Below are 21,294 nucleotides of genomic sequence, written 5' to 3' on the forward strand. Positions count from 1 at the left end.
CCAAGAGTGAAATTTGTGGGCCTAATGGGCTTGAATCCCATGATGGGCCGGTGAGGCCCAACAAGCCCAAAATTTTGGTCCAAGGCCCAAATCCACCAATTCTTGCATCTTCAAATTTTACAAAATGTATCCTAATACATATTTTTCTAAAAAAAAGAAAATGCAACTAATCTACTTATTACATACCAACTTATGAATAAATAAATTACACAAGCCAAAATTATGAATTATTACAACCATATTGAATAATAAACATAATCAACATACACAAACAACAATCAACACATCCAAGGTCTAGGTTTCGGTTATGACACATCCAAACATACCAAATGTTCTAAGCATGCAACCTAAGCAACCAATGCCCCAAAAAAAAATCAAAGGGATTCGGCCCCCCCCCCAAAGAAGCTACGGCCCAAAACCCCCCCCCCCCCAAAATTTTGCAATTTTGATATTCCAACATGCAAATGTTTAATGGTTTCCTAAGATCTTTCCATGCATGTCAAGATCTTACAAAACCATGAGGGGTAAAATCCACCAAAATTTCGGACCCCTTTTTCACCCATGAAAAACCCGAAATCTATGAACATGCAAGGAGCATAAGTCCTTGTAACCGGCTCTTGATGCCATTGTTGGGTTTTATACAAGTTTATCAAAGTCAAGTTAACCACATTTAACTAGAAAACGCAACGGAAGCTTATATTTTAAAACTTGTTATTGAACATACCATTATGTAAAACTAAAACCCAAAGCCAAGGATCAATATTACAAGAACAAAAATGCTCACATAATGTAAATGTACCTCTTTTTACCTTTAGAAGAAGATGTAGGTGGATGAAGATGATGATGTCTTCAAATGGCAAGGTTGCAAGTAGAAACCCTCAAGCTTTTGATACCCCAAGCTTTAATCAACAACACCAACTTGTTGCTAGGATTTTAAACACCAAAAGAAGCTCACACAAACTCCTTTTTCTGCCCACTTGAGCCGTGGGTATGAGAGAGAGGTAGAGGGAGTTTTCTTTGCACTTGAAATTCAAAATTGATGGATACCTTTTGCATGTCTTGGATGGAGGTAATAATAAAGAGATCACATGGACCCAAAAGGAAGGAAGGCATATTGATTGGACCAAAAAACCCCACCCACATGGGGTGGCCGTTTTTTTGTTATTTCCCTTTCTTTTTTTTTTTTTTTTTCTTTTTTTTTTTATTATTTTGTTTTAACATTTAAAACATCTCCATCTCCATTCATTTTATAAAACTCACTTATATAAAATGTACATACATATATATATAATTATTTAACCAATTAAATAATTAATTTATATAAACAAATTATCCAAATAATTTATTTAAATCCTCAAGTGTGTTTGTTTAGAAAACCAATTTTCTAAACGCGTAGTGTTCGGTATTCGTTTAAATGATCAAATCATTAAAAGAATACATTTGGTGTTGTCTAGCTTGTTATTGGGTATGACCCGACTTGGATCAAACACAGTTAGCCACATTAATATAAATATGTGTCTCGGGCATACGTAATTCCAACATAGGGTTTGTAATTAACCCAACAAACATCAAAATCAAGTAACAAGGATGTAAAGGATGATCAATTATACCTTCCTAGCACCTAGTTCTTCAATCAAACACTTGATTTGAGGGTTGTATGTGTGATTAGAGGTGACGACAGCCTTGTGGGGATGGGGTTTGGGTTCCGATCGGCAGCTAGGGTGTAGGATAATAATAAGTTAGGGTTTAGTTAATGGTGTATTTATAAACATAACAAGTTACACTCAAGTCCCTCCACTTTCAATTGTTGTTTTTCTAACTTAACTAACTAGTTTACATCTTGAGTTAATGTTGATAACCATGTTATCACGTAACACATAAGTCTAACACATAATTATCACATAATTACTGTTTTGACGTTTTTCGTTTATTCCTCAATCGTTTGCGTCAACTCGTTTGCGTTTCGGTGCAAATCCCGAAAGACTACACATGTAGTAAGTTTTAAGCGTCATTTAAACCCTAGTTTAAATGTAATGAAGTGTGCGTTATAGATTCAATGATCTTAAGTTTGAATTGACGGAGTTGAGTTAACGGAGTTAACCCGAAATTGACGATTGTCACAGCACTGAAGACATGATCCCGGCTGAAATCGGGGTCCCATCCGCACGAACTTTGATGATCGATGATAACGACAAAGAGTTGCGGATCAACCTCAACCTCCTTGAAGAAAGGAGGGTTGTTAGCAGTGATCCGCGAGCATACCTACAAACGTCAATTGAAAAATACTATGACTTGCGGGTCCAGAAGTGTACTTTTGATGTGGGAGACTTCGTCTTCCGCAACAATGAGGCATCTGGCCAAGAGCCTCCGGGAAAATTGGCTCCAACTTGGGAATGCCCTTACAAGATTAAAGAAGTACTATCCAAGGGTGCTTACAAGTTAGAGAAGTTGGACGGGACTGAGGTCCCCATAACATGGAATGTGGCACAGTTGAAAAAGTGTTACATTTAACAAGACTTGTTATTTACTTTTTATTTTGGCTTGCGTGCCAAGTAGACTAGTAAAATGAAATATAATGTCTTGTCTTAGCTTGTAATTCAGTTTGGCTTACGCCCTTTTTTATAGAAAGTTTTACTAAGCCTACATTTCAGTTTTATGTAATGTATATTTTCTGGTTCGCATACCAAATGGGACTTGCATGATCTTACAGCGGGACATCACGTAATCCTTTATTGACAAATAAGAAGATCCTACAAATACTTATATTATGAAGAATAAGACAAAGTATAACGGATGGAACAAACTTCTTATTTATGTCAAATGGGTTTACAAGGGTTTTAATGATGATTACAAGAAAGATGAACACATGCGATTTACAAAAAATACATAATTACAGTGCCGCATCTTCGTCTTCCTCATCTTCTTGGTCTTCATCATCAGTTGCAAGAAGGACCTTCAACTGATCAGCCCCATCTTCTTTGTCCGCGAGCTCGGCTATTTGATTTTCAATAGCGAACTTTAAGTCATCAAATGTCTTGTCTTCTCGGCTAGAATTTTTGGCGGTATCCTGGCCATGCAAGGAAAATTCCTCAAGAGGTCTCTTTCCTTCCGCGAACTGAAGACCTTCTTGGAAGCCAGCCTGGCGACAAGCCTGAGAAGAGGCGATTAACAACGTCGCGAGACAATTCCCAAGCTCATCTCCCTCCCGGATATGGGCAATAACCTTTTGACACAAAAGATAGGAACAAGAGATTTAGCTATGATTGTTTTTCATAGAAGAATCGGAAAGGAAGTGAAAGTCACCTGGGGAACGCCTTCCGCCAATAACCATCTTTTGTCCGCCTTGGCTCGGACAAGTTCCATTTTGTGTTCATCACATTCCAAGGCTTGCTCCCTGTTCTTGGTAGCAAGAGTGGCAAGGTGTTCATCCTTGGCTGCTGCCTCAGCCTTCAGAGTTTTTATAAGCTCGTCGCGTTCATCCAATTGCAGTTGCAGGCTAATTTTGGCTTCCTTAGCGACGGATCGACGAGCTTTCTCAGCTTCTAGTGCCGTCTTGGCATCCGACAACTGTTGTTCAGCAGCTTTAGCAGCCAGGCGGTTGTCTTTGGCTTCTTTCATAGCCCCTTCGGCTTCTTTTTCCGCATGGGCTGCTTTGTGTTCCAATTCTTCCCACGCGTCATTCATGCCTAACCAGTCTCGACATATTTTCTGTATGGTGGCAACGGCATTAGCCAGGTAGTAAGAATAAGAGGTTAACAATTCTTGACGCGGACGTCCACATTGACGTTCCTTCTCCGCAGGAGGAAGACCCACTTGCAAATACTCGAAGCATTCATACGCGTTTGCAAATGTTGAGTCTAGACACACAGACCAACGCGGATGATATGCCATAGGATTTCTCCATGATGGGATGAATAAGCCTGTGGACCGCTGGCAAAGGCGCTAAACCCTCCTTGGTCTTTAAACCGAAATGGCGCACGGAGAGCAGAAGAAATGGCGGTTTCCTTGAAATTGCTTTCTCTTCCACCCTCGTGAGGAGGAGTATCAACAATAGTAATTGGTTCTTGAACAGTTTTTGGCGGAGATGTTGGTGGCGGAAGAGGTGGAGTCGACTCTCTCAGATCTAAAAGATCTTTAGAAGAGTCTTCTAGAATTTCTACAAAACGATATTTCCCCATCATAAGTCTATAATAAAAATAACTACCAAACTTAGAGGTATTAAAATTACCTGAAGATACTCCTGTAGGTGCAAGATGTTGAAGGCGATCTCCCAATTTCGTCATTTTATGCTTCTTGGTAGGGGCAGGTTTGGTCGATCGCACCTTGCGTTTCCCGGGCACTTTGGAGGCATCCGCAGCAACAACTTGATGTTCATCTTAGACGATGACATCATCAGCAGCTCGATGTTCATCTTTGACGATGACATCATCAGCAGCTCGATGTTTATCTTTGGAGATGACATTAGTAGCTTGATGTTCATCTTCGACGGTGACATCAGCATCCTTTTCACCCGCCACCTTACTGGTGGACGGATTTTGATTTCGCTTGCGTGTTAACCCTATAGTCGAGTGCAAGGTATTCAAAGAGACAGTAGCATCAACAGATAATTCTTCTTCACGGGGCGATGATTCTTCACTAGAAGAAAGAAGTACTATCACCCCGCTAGAATTTGCAGCAGTAATAGGACAATGTTTCAAAATTCCCTCACCTTTGGCAACAAACTCCTCACCTTTGGCAAACATTGCCTCAGAAACCACCGATTCTGGGCGGAGAGTGATGGAGAATAAGAAGTTGTTGCGGGTGCGTTCCAGGATAGGTTCGTCTTTCGGATCAATCGGACGACGCACCATGAGACCCTCCTCGTGGTCTAGAAGGGTGCTGAAGATGGAACCTTCACTTGCGTGAATAAGTAGAACAATCAGAACTCAAGCGGAACCCTAGAAAAAATATAGATAAACATACTCTTGTTAGGTTTCTCGTAATATGGTTCCAAAATACGGAAACGGCCATAAACGGCTCATCTTTGCACCCACCAAAGCTCCCTCATGTATCGCACGCATGTGGGTGACCGTACTAGTTAAGATAGTGAACCACGGAAGGTTCACTTGTGTGGTGGCACGGACCACCGGCATTTCTGCATCCGATTTGCGATAGGTCATCGCAAATGGAACTACATCTTCTCGGATCCAAACGAATTTTGGTTTCCACTCATGGAGACTATGGTACCATTCTGTACCAATAACTCCCTTTCCGGTGGTAGCCCAACTAAACCACCCGCCACGGCTGGTCATCTTGTAGAAGACCGCAAACATGCCGACCGACGGCTCCAAGTCACGAGCTTGGAAACAGAATTCGAAATGACGAATTCTCAGCATCCAAAGGGATGAACTTGTGATAAGTGGACTCCGTACGCCGTCAAAATAGCCTCAACAAATTTCGTTACGGGAAATCTGAAATTCCTTGTAGTGAAATGATCCGCGTATACAGCCATCTTCTTGGTCGGTGGATTGGTTGCAACTGAACCAGCCACTGGGTATTCACACTCCCATTCAGACGCCAGACCATAAACATTGACAATATCGTCATAGTCCTTCTTCTTAAAACTAAATACAACTTCGTCAATAGCAGGAGCACTTTTCTTGTTTCCCGCCATCAGAATAGAACAAGGGGTACGCAAGCTCTTGGAAAGATTAGATCTGAGGATTCAAGAATAAATCCAGAGATCTCAGATCTAGAGTTAGAGAGGAAAAGAAGAGGAATTAGAAGGAGATAAGAGTGAACAGAAGTTAGAAACAACCTATTTATACACATCGCAGTTAATGCGATGGATAGGATGTCGGTGGAGAGAGAAAAGTACGGCCCAATCAAAGGCCGACACGTCAGGCGGGAAAGACGAAAAAGCAAATACGGACTGCAGAAAGACGTCATATACGTCTTATCAATTGTCCTGCGACAGTTCTCTTTCTTCCACGTCATCATCTTACTCCCACTTGCAAATTCAAATATCTCAACAAAAAATATTTCAAAATATCACAAGTATACAATAATGCAAGATTCACAATATGACAAAGCAAATTTCCTTTCATTCATATAAAAGATAATTACAAACTATGAAAAGAAATTACAAGCAAAGTCCTATTCTATGGATCTTGGGTGGACGCATCTATGGAGGTGTAGGCGGAGTGTCCTCCGTCCCTTCCCCCAAGTAGTTCTTTAATCTGTCCACGCCGTCACTCTCCGCTACAAACTCAGGAAGCATGTCTTCTAAGGGAAATGACAAGTTGTCATATTCGTTGAAACGCATCTCTTACTACTGAGTGACGCCAAGTCCATGCAGCGGGTGTTCTTCAAACGACCGACCGGCTTGAGCATACGCCAACCCTTCATTAAAGCCTGTCACGTGGCCGGAATTGAAAGAGGCAATGAGAAGGAAAGCAAGGCTATCCTCCAGCTTTGTTCCTTCCTTAATATGTTTAATAACCTGCCAGGGAAAAAGAGATTCATTAGTGATAAGTAACAAAAAATATGGGTAATAAAGGGAGAAACGTACCGCGTTAAAACCCTAACCCAACAATCATCGTCGTTCCCTCTCCGCTCGCTCCGCCTGTTCTTGGAGCTCATGGAACCCGTAAGCTATTTTTTGTTTATCGTTCAAATATTCAGATGCACGGGCATCCGCTTCTTCACGCGCTTGCAGAAGCGAATCATAGGTGGCTTGCATATCGGTAGCCCTTTTATTCTTGAGCTCCGCATGTTCCTTCTGCAACCTGGACTCCGCCTCAAGTTCTTGAAAAATGGTACCTTGGTGAGTCACTTGGGCTTCCAGGGCCGAGTTGGCGTCAAGCGCTTTGGCCAAATCCTCCTTCTTTCTTTGATTTTCATCTCGAGCAGCTTGAAGGATGAAATTTTGCTTGATACAAGACTCCTTACACTGACGGGACGCAACGGTATGTCTGTCTACTTCCGCCTTCAGAGCAATTTCGGCGTCAGACAATTTCCACTTAGCAGTATTGGTTGCTAAGCGTTGCTCATGGGCTTCATTCTTGGCCTCGTCAGTGGCTTGGGTCATTTCGCCCCACTGCTTCCCCATCGATCGCCATTCGCGTAAAATTTCTTGTCTACAAGCTATGGTATTGGCTAGGGACGAAGAATAGTCCATATAAAGATCATGGAGAGAACGGCCACGCTGATGGATCCTCTCCACAGGCGGGACACATTGATTGACAAACGTCGCACAAGTGCCCGGATCGGTGAAGCGGTACCCCTTCACGATATCCCAATTTGGGATAAACATGTGGTCATCTTCCCACGGATTAGGTTCCCCACAATAATCAAATTTTGATGCTTGGGGACGCACCAGATAGAAGAAGAAAAATGAGGTGGCGATTGACGAGACGCGTCATTCGCCACTACTCTTTCAACATCCGAAGGCGGACGTTGAGAGTGCGACCCTTCTCCCTCACCTGTCAAAAAAGGTGCCGGAGAGGTCAAAGATCGTGGTGGAGTCTGGTGCGAAGACTCGTGCGCCTTCGACGCTTCCTCCTCTACAACAGGGACCTTTCCCATGAAACTAGAAGCATCATCAATCCCAAACAAGTAGGCCAGAGGATCTTCAGTTTCCAGTGGAATAAGGGGAACCCCTTTATCATTCTCAGGCGGTGGAGATGATGCTTCTCCGATGACACACCCCCACTAGTGGCACCAGTCAGATCTGCACACAACAAAAATATACTTAAGTATCAATCAAAGCATAAAATACAGGATGACGTTACTACATCTACTTATCGGCCATCCCCTTCATACGGTCAGCAAGGCTGACCCTTTGCTTCTTCGGACGATGTGTCCGAAGTTTTTTCGTAGCCGGACCTTCCTCGGAATCCGCGTGGCTAGCGACCGAGTCACTTTCCCGGAAGGATTGAAGACTCCTCTTACGCTCCAATTCTGCCAGCAGATGCGAGACAGATGAAATTTTCAGAAGCATCATCAGAAACATCTTTTTCTTGGGATGGCGACTAGTCACTCGAAGAAAGAATGACGATCACCCCATCAGAGGTAAGAGTGTTGAGCGGATGAGGGCTAAAGATGTACGCACCTGTTTGGAAGATAGCTTCCAAAGCTATCGGTTCAGCACGCACCTTAGTAGGGAAAAGAAACTGACCCCGTGTCCTCTCCAGGACGAGCGTTTCTTTCACGTCACGGATACGTTTTCCCGTGCAACCCCTATTCTCAAAGAGGGCATTCAGCATAGGCCCTTCACCTGAAAAACGCATAAAAAGAAGAAGTTTATATGAAACAAAAGGGAGAAAAGGGAATAAAACTTACGTTCATTCACGCCCATAAAGACAAGCTCCAAATATGGATATGGCCACAGGCGGCTCATACCCGCCCATACTAGGGCCTACTCCGGCATGGCTCACATTGGAGATGGTTCCGAAACCAAGACGAGGAACCATTCTTGGCCCTCGTGAGGAGGCGTAACGACCTCCGGGAGCGCCTCGTTGGCTGGACGACGGACCATAGCATCTGGAACGACGTCCTCTGAAATCCAGAAAAAATTGTTGCGCCAGTCTTCAGAGCCCCCCACGGACAGAGTGCCGATAACCCTTTCAGATATCGGATTGCATTTAAACCACCCGCCGCGGTTGGTCATCCGATAGAACACGGGGAATCGGTCGATTCGAGGCAACATTCCTTTTGCCCTACACACGAATTCGAGGTGTCAGATTCGTATAAGTGCAAGAGGATGTTACTGGGAAAGATGGATCCCATTAGCGCTTTGTACCTTCATGAGAAACTTGGTTATCGGAAACCGAAGATTCCCATAAGTAAAAAAGTCGACGTATACTGCCATCTTGCCGGCAGGGGGCACCCTTGCAACAGACCCGGTGTTTGGGAATTCCGGTCCCCATTCCGGTGAGATACCGTAAGTGTGAAGTAGCGTTTCATACTCAGAGATATCCCAGTTAATCTCTACAGTATCGATGCTTGGTACCAAATATCTTGTGTCACTAGCCATCGATCCAATAGTAAACGGAAAACAACGAGCAATATTGAACAGAAAAATTGAAAGATTGGAAGAAAAAACAGAAGAAATGAAAATCAAAAGCGATAAAACTTCGAAAAGAAGATAACACCCACTATTTATACCCATCACAATTAATGCGATGGGATACGAACAGTGGAGAGAGAAAGGCTTCATCCACTTAGCAGACGCCACGTCACGCGGGAAATTCGAAAAAGTGAAAAATGTGTACAGTCGGGTACAGTGACAGCCGGCATAAACGTCTCATCACCTCCACTACAAGAAAAGTGACCATTAGAGACTAAATTATTAGGGACTGTCATATCAGTCTCTAATACATAGTATCTAGGACTGGTTTATCAGTCACTGATAATATTAGGGACTGATTATTATCTGAATAATGTTAGTGACTGATAATCAGTCGCTATTACCATGAAACCTTATTTGAGACTAAATTTCAGTCCCAAATGTGTTTATGAAATACAAGGTTTTTGTGGAAATTTATTGGCGACTGAATTTGAGTCCTAAATATGCAATGAAAAATTACTCAAATGTATGGTGACTAATCATGAGTCTCTAGCATATAACATAATAGAGATTGTAAGTAAAGTATTAGGAACTGATGTGATAGTCTCAAATGCTTGGTATTTAGGACTGAATTTTTAGTTGTAGGTAGTATTGAGGACTGATTTTTACACAACATATTTCGGTGACTAATATTCAGTCTCTAATGCTTAGATACCTTATTTCAGACTAAATATCAGTCTCAAATATATATCCCTGTATAATAGAAAGATGGGGGAAATTCTACGAGATTAGTCTCATGTCTCTTGTTTTAGGGAATGAATTAGGGACTAAATATTAGTTCTTATTTCTTTCAAAAGATGATGAATTAGAGACCGATATTCAGTCTTGATAGTCATTTAGTATTGGAAATGATAAGTGACTAATTTTCAGTCTCCGATAATGTACACAAATTTTACTAATTTAATGGGAATTGTTAGGGGGCTGAAAATCAGTTTTAGCATATTTTTTCACAAGCTTATTTGGTACTCATATTTAGTCTCCCATGTGTTTAGCAAATGAGAGAACTAGGGACTCATATTCAATATCCAATAACCTATATATGTTAAACCAATTTAAGAGAATATATTAAAATCTTGACAATTCATGAAACAAAATATATTGAAGACTTAGATTAAAGATTGATTTTCAGTCTCTCATAGATTTCATTTCAATAATTATAAAAAAATAATAAGAGACCGAAAGTTAGTCTCCAAAACTAAAGTACTCAAAATCAAAAGAGAAACTGATACATCACTATTTATGAAACTTATTGGCTTCTAGTAATTTCCGAAACAATGAAATATCAATTTAGTTTTCTATTTTTTAGTGGAGTAGGCCCGACACGTGTTTTTTATTTTCTAATATATCGAGATTCGGCTAGGTTAATACTTGTTGCTTTTAGTGTAATGTTAGGGTTAGGTATGCGTAGGGTCTATAACAGGATATGTATTTTGTACAAAAGAAATGAGAGTTTAGCACACTTATTGCTACTTTTGGACAACATACAATTAGGAGTGCAAATGAGCGAAACTACTCACGAGTTGTTAGAGATCAGCTCATAAAAAAGCTTGACCAAGCCGAGCTTAAACAATACCAAGCCCAACTCGAGCCTACAAGTAAGTGTGTCTAATAAGCGAGCCCGAGCTTCACTTATCAAGCTCGTGCTGGCTCGCGAGCCTAATTGAGCTTGTCAGTAATATAATTTCTGTGATATATATTTATATATAATTAGTAATTATCAAGTAATCAATATAATATTATGAAAAAAAAAACTAAATAATATATAATATGTTATATATAATTATAATTGAAAAAAATTATAAACATATTTATAAAATATGTAAAATTAATTAAGAAATAGTAAACGAACTGAGCCTAATATGAGCTCAAGCTTGAACTAACGAGTCGAGCTTGAGCTTTAGAAATAGAGATTGAAATGAGCTTTAGAACTTCTATAAATTACTATATATAAAAATAAATAAAATAACATCAAAGAAATTTTAAAGTGAAAATAAACTGAAATTTAAAAAGCTCACGTCATAAACGTTATTAACAAAATTTAGTTAATCAATAATTAGGTGGAGGACACCTGCACTGTAAAATTTAAGATTTTGAAAACAGTTTCATAAAAATAAATGATTTAGTATGCATTAACATTTAGTAAAGGCCATTTAGTTTATTGAATTAAAATGAAACGGGTCAGGTCTAAACCTTGTGAAAAACCAATCATTTATAGCAGTTGCATACACATACCATAAGACAAAATAGCCAAATTATAAGCAAACCATATATACCATAAATTTAAAGTAATGTGAAAAGTACCCTACAAGTTGTGAACAACATTTTACACAAACAACACAATGCTACTGCCCAAACATTTTTTTGAGTAAATAGGATCGAGATCAGACGCGTTAATAATTATCAGCAACTGCTCCTTCAGGCTGCATGAAAAAACTTGAATATTATTGTAGTATATTGATGTTTTTGTGTTCACATTGCAAACATTAATTACTTACAAACAAAAAGCTTTTACAATGATCAAAATATTGGTTGCGGATAGGGGTGCAAACGAGCCGAGCTGTTCAAGATCGGCTCGTTAAAAAGCTCGATCGAGCAGAGCTCGATCAAAATCGGCACGTTAAAAAGCTCGATCGAGCCGAGCTTAATCGAGCATTAAAGCTCGAGCTCGAGCCAAAAAGTAAGCTCGTTTATTAAACGAGTATGAGCTTCACTTATCGAGCTCGAGCTGGCTCGTGAGCCTGTTATTTATATAACTTTTTTAAATATATATTTAATAATATATATAATGTTTTGAAAAATGATAAAAATAACTAAATAATAGTACATATTATTTTACACATAAAATTATAATAGAAAAAAATATATAAAAATAAATATAATTATATTGATAAATAGTAAACGGCGAGCCCGAGGCGAGCTCGAGCTTGAAAATCTACTCACGAGTCGAGCTCGAGCTTTGAAAATAGAGCTCAAAACGAGCCGAGCTTAAGCCTAGTCGAGTTCAAGCTAGGCTCGGCTCGTTTTCACCCCTAGTTGCAGATAGACAACCTGGACCGTCACTATCCACAAAAAGAAATCCATTCTAACTTGAACTCAGTACCCAATCCACCTGACCCGGAGACCTGCCACCTGTATCAGAGAAGGTAACCGACCTTGGATGCCATAAGACGGTATAATAGCTTCTTTGAAGAAGGCGATTGCTCCGATAGTTTTCACCATCATTTGTATAAACTGTCACCAAATTATTTGAGTACTAGAATTAATTTTTTTTAAGCAAACTGTATTAGCACAATTTCTATATACTCCTTTTAATTGTTCCATGTATGTATACAAATACATGCATATATTTATAACTAAGTCTTACACACACATATATATATATATATAATAGCTTTAGAACCCGTGTAATACACGTGATCATACAAATAATAAAAAATTACAAACAAATTTAAAAAATCTAGGAAAAATGTGAAATTAAAATAAATAAATTTGTAAATAACATATATAAATAAGAAAATAATCTATTATATAATTTAGGTTTAATCAATGTGATGAGCTAAGCTTTAAACAAAGACCTCCTAGACAATGATCATTTTTGTTTCATTGTAACATATTGTTCCCATTTTGATAGAAAATGAGGTGGTTGCCAAGAGTAATTATGCTAGTTTTAAAAAGTGCTCAACCCTGCTTATCCCCTTTGAACATTATTATGGTGAACGAAACAAAAGAGAGTATGTTTGTTAAAAACAATTTTACTATGCTATTTTAAGTATATGGGTACACACTAATAACAAAATATTACAAAGGTCTTAGTGTACACTTTGTAAAGGAAGTTTTATAGCTCAATTTCAATATAGCAACATGATCATTTTGCCTATATACGATTAGTCCATGGATAAAAAACAATGTGGCTTCATGGGACACTATTGGTAATTTAACAAAGTGGTCAATATTGGTTTATTTACCTATCTGTTGAAATTGACAGTGAGACCTTTTTAAATGAAAATATGACATTTTGACTTTTTAAAAGCCAAAAACTAAATCAAACCTCAGTTGTAAAACCATACTTGCACCAAAACAGGTACAGTAGCCAATCAATTATCGTTATTTACTTTATATGTATGCCAAAAATTCCATTTCTTAAATTAAAACCGGTAAGGTTGAGTTTCACCCTAAACATGGTACTTTATTTGTGATGGCATTTTGACCAAAATGCAAACTGTGACAATTTTGAAAATGGTAATTAAAATTTTTTTATTATGCAAACTATGATAACGTTTTACCAAAATGCCCCTAACAGATTTGTGCATCAGACCTTTGTGACGATTAGGACCCGTAAGTACATCACAGAACTTTAACACTTTAACACCTGTAACAGATTTATAACAGTTTAAGAGTTAAGACCATGTTTAGAGCATTTTGATAATGAGTTTTAAAGCCATATATGAACACATTTCCAAAATTCTTTTGCTACATAGAGGAAAATAAAAACACTTACACAAAAGTTATTAAGATTCATTATTATACTTTTTTATGATTACAGTTCACACTTTCTTTACAATATGTTTATGCTTCATTATTATAATTTTATGATGATAGACAAATCCCGAGACTCACATACCACCTAGCCCGTTAGAAGTTTATCACAAGATGCATTACAATGCCGCAAAACAAGGATGGCTAAATGATGATTCGTGCCTTGAATATGTAAGCATCTCTTTGTTAAAACCTTTTAATTGTGAATTTTATTTTGATCGAATATTTAATTTGGTTGCTGTTAGTTCTAAATATTGTTTATGTACCTTCTATTATGTTAGGAAAATATAATTCAACATAAACAAGCAGCCATGGAGAAACTATATATGAAGGAACCATTGTTACTACTTCTATGGAGCACGGGATTGAGAAAGAAGCCATAAAAGGTGTTTATGGTAGGAAGAAAACAATACAATCAGCTTGGGAGGTTGGTGTAGGGCCCGTTTTGAGGAAGAAAGATAGTTGGATGAAGTCGGTAGCCGAATTATCTCAACGAGATTCAAGCGAGAACGAAGTTTTGAGAAACAAGGTTATTGCACTCGAGGCGGAACAAAAACGGGATAAGGAGAAATATGGAAAAATGTTTGATTTCATAAGCACAAAGTTTCCAGACATCGAGAGCACAATGGTTACACAAGCAAGTGATGAATCTAATAGCGACAACACCATCTAAGGCGCTAGTTAACACGCTTAGTACTTTTTTATTTTTTTAAATATAATACTTTTTTAAATTTTAGAGTTTTTGAATGACATTATTTTCTTTGGTTTTTGTTATGACATTAATGCTTAAATATATTGTGGTTTTGGTAAAAAAAAATTATGAATTATATTACTTTTATTTATTGATTGAATTTAATGTATAAAACTACAAATTAATTACTGTATTGGTACTGTTTTTTAGTACTTGAAGGGATTATAAATACATGTTGGGGACTGAATTAAATTGTATCACGGGCTATTTTTTCAGTCCTTATAAGAAAAATATTAAAATGTACACGTAGTATTAGAGACTAAAAAGTAATTACTAAAAAAACACATTAGAGACTAGTTTAGGAGACTGATTAATGACTGAAATCAGACTCTAAAAGTACATACTAGGGACTAAATTACATACTATTTGGGATTAAATTTTAGTACCTAAAGGAGGCGTATTAAGGACTGAAATCGAATAGTAACCGAAACTAATTCCCAATCCTTAAAGCATTGCATTGGAGACTGATTTCATATGGAATCAGTCCCCGATAACCATTAGGTACTGATTAGAGAGCATCAAAGACTAATTTTTCAGTCCCAGATAACAATCTTTTTTGTAGTGCCTGTTCACGTGCCTGCAAGTGGTCAACTTGTCATTTTCATGGTTATCCACACCACCAACAGAAGATATTTCTACCAAATTCTAAAATTTAAAAAACCCCAAATTATACCTTAAGTCCAATATTCCACCCGCATAAAAACTTCACGCGGAAGAAACCCTGGACTAGGGGGACTTATAGAGGTAGGGTACCAAAAAGAACCAAATACCCTCAAGTATCACCCGCGGGTCAGAGGAAAGCTCCTCATATGGCACCCACAGGACATATGGATCACCCGCATAACTTACCATGCGCGGAAGCATCCAGGCACCCTCAAAAGTCATCCGCAGGGTAACATACCCACCCGCTAAGATGACCGGAAGGCAATGCCACAGAACAGCTGTAATTAACTAATTACCTTCTAGAAGATTAACCACGATTTTTACTTGAAGAGTACGTGACCCGTCAACCAATTAATAAAGGACAGCTGGCCATGTTGTTATAACCGTGCACATAGCCTGGGATTAACTTGTCCTATCATAGAGCGACACGTGTTCAGGTTGTTATATCCATGCACATGGGATGTATAACACAACCTATCACGTAAGAACACGCGTCCAGACGGTTACGAGAGATCTTCTAGAATGGGACAGCTGGCCCAATCATATTCTCACATCCTTCGGTTATAAATACTCTCTCAATCTGCATGAGGTATTCATTCACTTCCCACTGTCTACTTAAATTACTTAAGTACTTTCTCTCCGTCAGAACTGTACTTATTCTCACGCCGGATGGTGGTTACGGGAAGACCCCACTCTTGTCCTTCACTCCTTCCCGTAACGAGCTCATGGTGCTTGTTTTGCAGGCATCTGTCACTAGACTTCCGGAAGTTGTGCTCATATCGTAGTTGGTCGTTATTTGTATCCTACCCTGTAGACTCATAAGATCCATGACCCGTTAAAAGGATCGAATCGGTGTTTCTTCGTTAATCAAATATAAATTAGTTATATAACTATTTGATTTTAGCCAGACAAGTATGACTCTAAAAATATTTATTAAATAATCAAGTGTGACTCCAAAAATATTTCAAAACTAGTTTTCTCAACCATTTGTTTATTTTCCCCTTTTCCTACTCATATCTTATATATTTCAAAAAGTAAATAACAAAAATATGATAAACTAATACATGAATTTCAAAAGGACCATTAAAACAGTTTAGTTCTAGAACTTCTCATAAAACCGTAGCTATCAGCTCGGTTAAAGATCAAACCAAAATCGATCAGGAACCGGACCGTAAACATCCTAAATCGAATGAAAACGAAATAATTTTAAAAAATATATAATTTAGTTGCTACTTTTAAACAAGCCTACAAATAAATAATTTTCAAAAATATTATTATCCCATGCGAAATAAACCTCTTGTTGTTCAAAAATAGGCTTCCAACAGACCTTCTAGAACGTCAGCGCAGTCTAGAATATCCATCCAAACTGTTTGTTCTTCTTCCTCAACTACTTTTCCCCCCAAATCCACTTTATTTCCTAAATCACATTCTTTGAAACATCAATAATCCAAAAACCACACATGTCCACTTGTTGCCTAGGATGTTTTGTCGGCCTAGGCTGCCTCCGGTGGGGCTGGAAACGCTGCACGCACACCGGCGCCGACGACAGCGCCTCCTGGCCACCCGCCTTCGCCCACGACTTCGAACCCGTCCCCCATCTCTCCCGCATCGCCCTCGCCGTATACGAGGACGACCTCCACCACCCCCGCTTCCCCCCACCCGACGGAGGCTACCGCTTAAACCCGGATTTCATATTCAAGCGCCTGGCCTACCAACAGACCCTAGGCCACGCGCCCCCGTATTTAATATACGTGGACCACACGCGCCGTGAGATTGTAACGGCCATTCGCGGGTTGAATTTGGGGAAAGAGAGTGACTATAAAATGATGTTGGATAATAAGTTGGGGAAGCATATGTTTGATGGGGGGTATGTCCACCATGGGTTGTTGAATTCGGCCGTGTGGGTGTTGAATGAGGATTCGGAGAATTTGAGGCGGTTGTGGGTGGACAACGGGAGTTGTTATAAGATGGTGTTTGTTGGCCACTCGTTGGGGGCCGGTGTGGCTGCTTTGCTGACGGTGTTGGTGGTGAACCACCGGGATATGCTCGGTGGGATACCCAGAGAGATGGTCAGATGTTATGCGATGGCGCCCACTAGGTGTATGTCGTTGAATCTTGCGCTTAAGTATGCTGATGTTATTTACTCGGTCATCTTGCAGGTATCATTGTTCTTCCCTAAATCTGATGTTATTTACTGGGAACTAATCGATGGCTCGTTAATCATACTAATAAAACGAAAATTGTGGCTCGGTTATGGTTGTAGTGTTGGCACAACCGAATTAGACGAAAATAACTTAATTACGGTTTTACACCAACTCAAAATGTGCGCACTTGCCTATCTGTCATATCATACGGGTCGTATGAGGTCACATAATCGATATGACTTTTGCAAACCACAGACATAATATAAAGCAAACTTTTAAATCACACCTAAAATTTTAAATTGAGGGGTGTCCATGGGTTGGTTTTGGGGCCAAACCAAACCAAAAACCAAAAATTTGGTTTTGAGTTTTTGAAAACAGTTTGGTTTCGGTTTTCACTAAGTTCGGTATGGTTTTACCATTTGGGCTTGAAATATCAATTTGGGCGCTTTTGTTAATTAATGGTTAATTGATTGCTACACTTTTCGAACTAAAATATTTGGGCTACACCATTTATTAATTTCTTATAACTTACTTTTAATGTGTTTTTTCAGTTCTAGTTCGGTTTTTTGTTGATAGCAAATGCTGAAATTGAACCCATAAAATACACTAATTAAAAAACATAAAACCAAACAGTCGGTTTTTGTTTGGGTTTGGTTACGTCGGTTTGTCCAGTTACGGTTTGCTTATTTCAGTTTTGTGCACGCCCCTAGCTTGTATAACACCTTATGTGCACCCAAATTTACATTTGCACCATATCATACGTGCTACGGCCCGTGTGATTTAGCAAACTGTATATGGCCCATATGACTTGACAATGGTGTGTGGATAGTGTAACAGCGTTGCGCATACTGACCTGCCCTTTAAAACATTAACCAACCAATGCATGACACCAATCGGAAACCCCTTGTTCATTAGCGGTTGCTTGCTTTTGTGTGGACATTGGGTATGCCCATTTATAATATTACGGGGTTCAAGTTTACTGCTTATGATTTTGTTACCTAAAACCTGATGATAAACAAAGCAAAATACCTCATATACTCGATTATACTTCTTGCAATTATATATTTATTATCATTTCATGCTTTCAGCAACTTTAAAATACCATTAATTACATTTTTTTTCAAGATTAGACATGTTTGAAGGGATAATAATGATTACTGATGATGTTTATCAAAACCTTGTACAGGATGATTTCTTACCTAGGACACCCACTCCACTTGAGGATATTTTCAAGTCAATTTTCTGGTTGGTTCGCGTAACTCTAAAATATTTATGCATTGACTCCATCTTGTGTTGTGGGTATAAATTATTATTATTATCATTTATAAACCAGGCCTTGATGATGATGATGATCATCATCATCATCATCATCTGAGTACGATGATGATGATGATGATGATGATGATCATTTATAAACCAGGCCTTGATGCTTTCGACAGCTTGCCCTGTTTGCTACTTATGGTTTGCATGAGGGACACGTTTATACCCGAGCATAAGAAGCTCAGTGATCCAAGAAGACTCTATGCACCGGGTCGAATATTCCACATTGTTGAGAGAAAGTTTTGCAGGTAAATTGACTCGTTAGAGATATAACAACTCCAATCGACCCATTTAGGAATAAGTGAGTTGAAATCTGAATAATGGGTATGCGTCTTGTAAATAGGTGTGGAAGATTCCCTCCCGAAGTGAGAACAGCAATTCCGGTTGATGGTAGATTTGAACATATTGTGTTGTCGTGCAATGCTACGTCTGATCATGCAATCATTTCGATCGAAAGAGAAGCGGAAAAGGCTTTACAAGTAAGCCCTATGCTTGTGTTCTTTTTCATGTCTAATGTTCAAATCTTATAGATTACAAGTGGCAAAATAGGTGGGTCGGGTGGTTTTGGTAACGGGTCAAACTGGTTTCAGCTTGGGTTGGTCTTAGACAGTTGACATTGACCCTTTTGTCTGCCTTTTGTATATTGGGAATAACTATATTAGATATGATTACAAACTTTTTATTTGTTAAATAATTGGATAATTTCTTATAAATAAAGTGATCTAGGACAACAAGTATATGAATACATGTTAGGCCCCCATTTGGTACGGGTGCTAACAGCTCATGTTGGCGGGTCCAACCGCACACGAAATGGAAACCTGAAAATTGTGTCAGTCACATGAACCTGAACATAACACGAATGTTTACGGGTTGACATAAATACAACATGTCTAACCGGATTGGTGTTATTTTCTTTTACATTTTAATAAAAATCATAATTTATAAGTAAACACACAAAATTATGTCTTATTATATAAAACCTTGATATAATTTCTCTTTTAACTTGAATCTTCACAAAAACACCCAACCATGACATAAAACAAATTAAAAAAATATAACCGGTTAAAATGGTCAACACGCAAACCCGCTAGGTTGACCCAAACATGGCCCCATTTGACTAAACTTGTTTGTGTGTTCAACCCCGAAATTGACCCAAACATTTTTAAACTAAATCCGAACCCACTAACTTCTTTTTAGGTTCATGTCTTGTTTCTGTGTCTTGTCAATAATCCACACCCCTAATCTATAGTACAATCTTAGTTGACCTTTATTAAGTAAAGAAGTCGTGCCACGTTGGATAAACCAAGACGTAAATTTAGTTTAGTTAGGGTTTGAACACATGGATCTTGGGCCCACAACCTTGTTTCGTAAAAATAACCAGAGCGCGGTTGGTTTGTTGCAGTGATTACAAGAGAGAGATGACAAGGCTACTACAACACCACCAAAAGTACAAAGATTTGAGAGGTTACAATCCATAGAAAAAGAACACAAGGACGCACTTGAAAGAGCGGTTAGCCTCAACATACCTCATGCGCGATCACATTCATTAACTCAGACGAGGAGACGCTCCCGTTGACTGACAAAACCGAGAAAGATTACAACCAAGAAGAGGAATTGACTTCAAAGCATGAGGTTGGACATGCCCCCCCAAGTACACAACTACCTGCCTCAACTAACTGGAAGGAGTTAGCTAAAAGACTGTTGAGAGACCCAAACCATGGATCCTAAGGCTGAGGGGTGTGGGGGGCTCTAACGGGGGCGCGAGTGGGGACTCCAGCCAATAATATTGTGACGTGTGGCAGAGAGAGAAACTGGATAAGATGTGTGTTGGAGCCCCCGCTGGAGCCTCTGGCCCTGGTGTGGAGGGGCGCGAGCAGGGGCTCCAGCGGATTTTTTTTTTATTTTTTTATAAATATATTCAAAAAACGTATTATTAAAAAAACTCATAAATTATTAAAAAAAACACACATTTTTTTTAAAATTCAAATTACAAAAAAAACATACTAAAAATTAAACAAACAATAATACTTAATAATAACACTAATCTAATACAAGATCATCGGGTCGCCTCGCCCACAAATGTTCAACCAACTCATGTCGAAGCTCCCCGTGTATCTCACGGCTCTTGATATTTGCTATGTTATGAAGTTTTTGTTGATCACTGATTGTGGACGGTTGTGGCGGAATGTCACCTTGGTAGTTTTGGCAGATAGCTTTGCCCTCGTCTTCTAACGTCATGTTGTGTAGGATCAGACACGTGTAGACGACGTCCGTTATCCTCTCCCGAGTCCAATAACGTATCGGGTTCGCCAGAACATAATATTGTTTTTTTATAGCTCCAAAAGCTCTTTCAATATCTTTTCTAGCAGACTCTTGCTTCTTCGTAAAATACTTCCGTTTGTCGGCGATTGGATCTGTAAAAGCTTGAACTAACAAAGCCCATTCGTTGTAAATACCATCGACCAGATAGTACCCGTACTTGAAGAGTTCTCCATTTGCAACAAAAGATTGAGGTGGTTCAACCCCGTCGATAAGGTCGTTGATCAAATTTGACTGATCGATAACATTAAGATCGTTATTTGACCCAGCAACACCAAAAAAAGCATGCCAAAACCAAAGATCCTGTGACACCGCCGCCTCAAGTATAAGGGTCGGCCCTTCATGATCACCACGGTGGAACTGACCTCGCCAGGCCGTTGGACACATAGCCCATCCAACATGCGTACAATCGATGCTACCTAGCATCCCAGGAAAACCATGTTTTTCTGCGT

General features: G+C 39.1%; 2 protein-coding genes across 2 annotated transcripts; both read left to right on the forward strand.

The window, feature by feature from the left end:
• Window positions 1–2,133: 2,133 nt before the first annotated feature.
• Window positions 2,134–2,511, forward strand: LOC143557077 (uncharacterized). The gene has a single exon (XM_077046242.1). It carries the CDS (start codon window positions 2,134–2,136, stop codon window positions 2,509–2,511), a length of 378 nt encoding a protein of 125 aa, XP_076902357.1.
• A 13,985-nt stretch (window positions 2,512–16,496) lies between these two features.
• Window positions 16,497–20,054, forward strand: LOC143557075 (uncharacterized). The gene is made up of 5 exons (XM_077046240.1): window positions 16,497–17,218; window positions 18,390–18,448; window positions 18,643–18,771; window positions 18,867–19,002; window positions 19,926–20,054. Exons 1-5 carry the CDS (start codon window positions 16,520–16,522, stop codon window positions 19,926–19,928), a joined length of 1,026 nt encoding a protein of 341 aa, XP_076902355.1. The 5' UTR covers window positions 16,497–16,519; the 3' UTR covers window positions 19,929–20,054.
• Window positions 20,055–21,294: the final 1,240 nt, after the last annotated feature.

The sequence above is a fragment of the Bidens hawaiensis genome, unplaced genomic scaffold (genome assembly GCF_021521415.1).
Source record: "Bidens hawaiensis isolate Kalapana, Puna unplaced genomic scaffold, B.hawaiensis_p1.1 tig00018794_1, whole genome shotgun sequence".
NCBI lineage: Eukaryota > Viridiplantae > Streptophyta > Magnoliopsida > Asterales > Asteraceae > Bidens > Bidens hawaiensis.

What these genes read in the sequence shown, in the direction of transcription:
- LOC143557075 (XM_077046240.1), top strand. Translation starts at nt 16,520, where the DNA reads ATGTCCACTTGTTGCCTAGGATGTTTTGTCGGCCTAGGCTGCCTCCGG. An exon ending in ATTTTCAAGTCAATTTTCTG is followed by an intron (nt 18,449 to 18,642) that starts GTTGGTTCGCGT and finishes TGCTTTCGACAG; the next exon opens with CTTGCCCTGTTTGCTACTTA. An exon ending in GTTGAGAGAAAGTTTTGCAG is followed by an intron (nt 18,772 to 18,866) that starts GTAAATTGACTC and finishes TCTTGTAAATAG; the next exon opens with GTGTGGAAGATTCCCTCCCG.
- LOC143557077 (XM_077046242.1), top strand. Translation starts at nt 2,134, where the DNA reads ATGATCCCGGCTGAAATCGGGGTCCCATCCGCACGAACTTTGATGATC.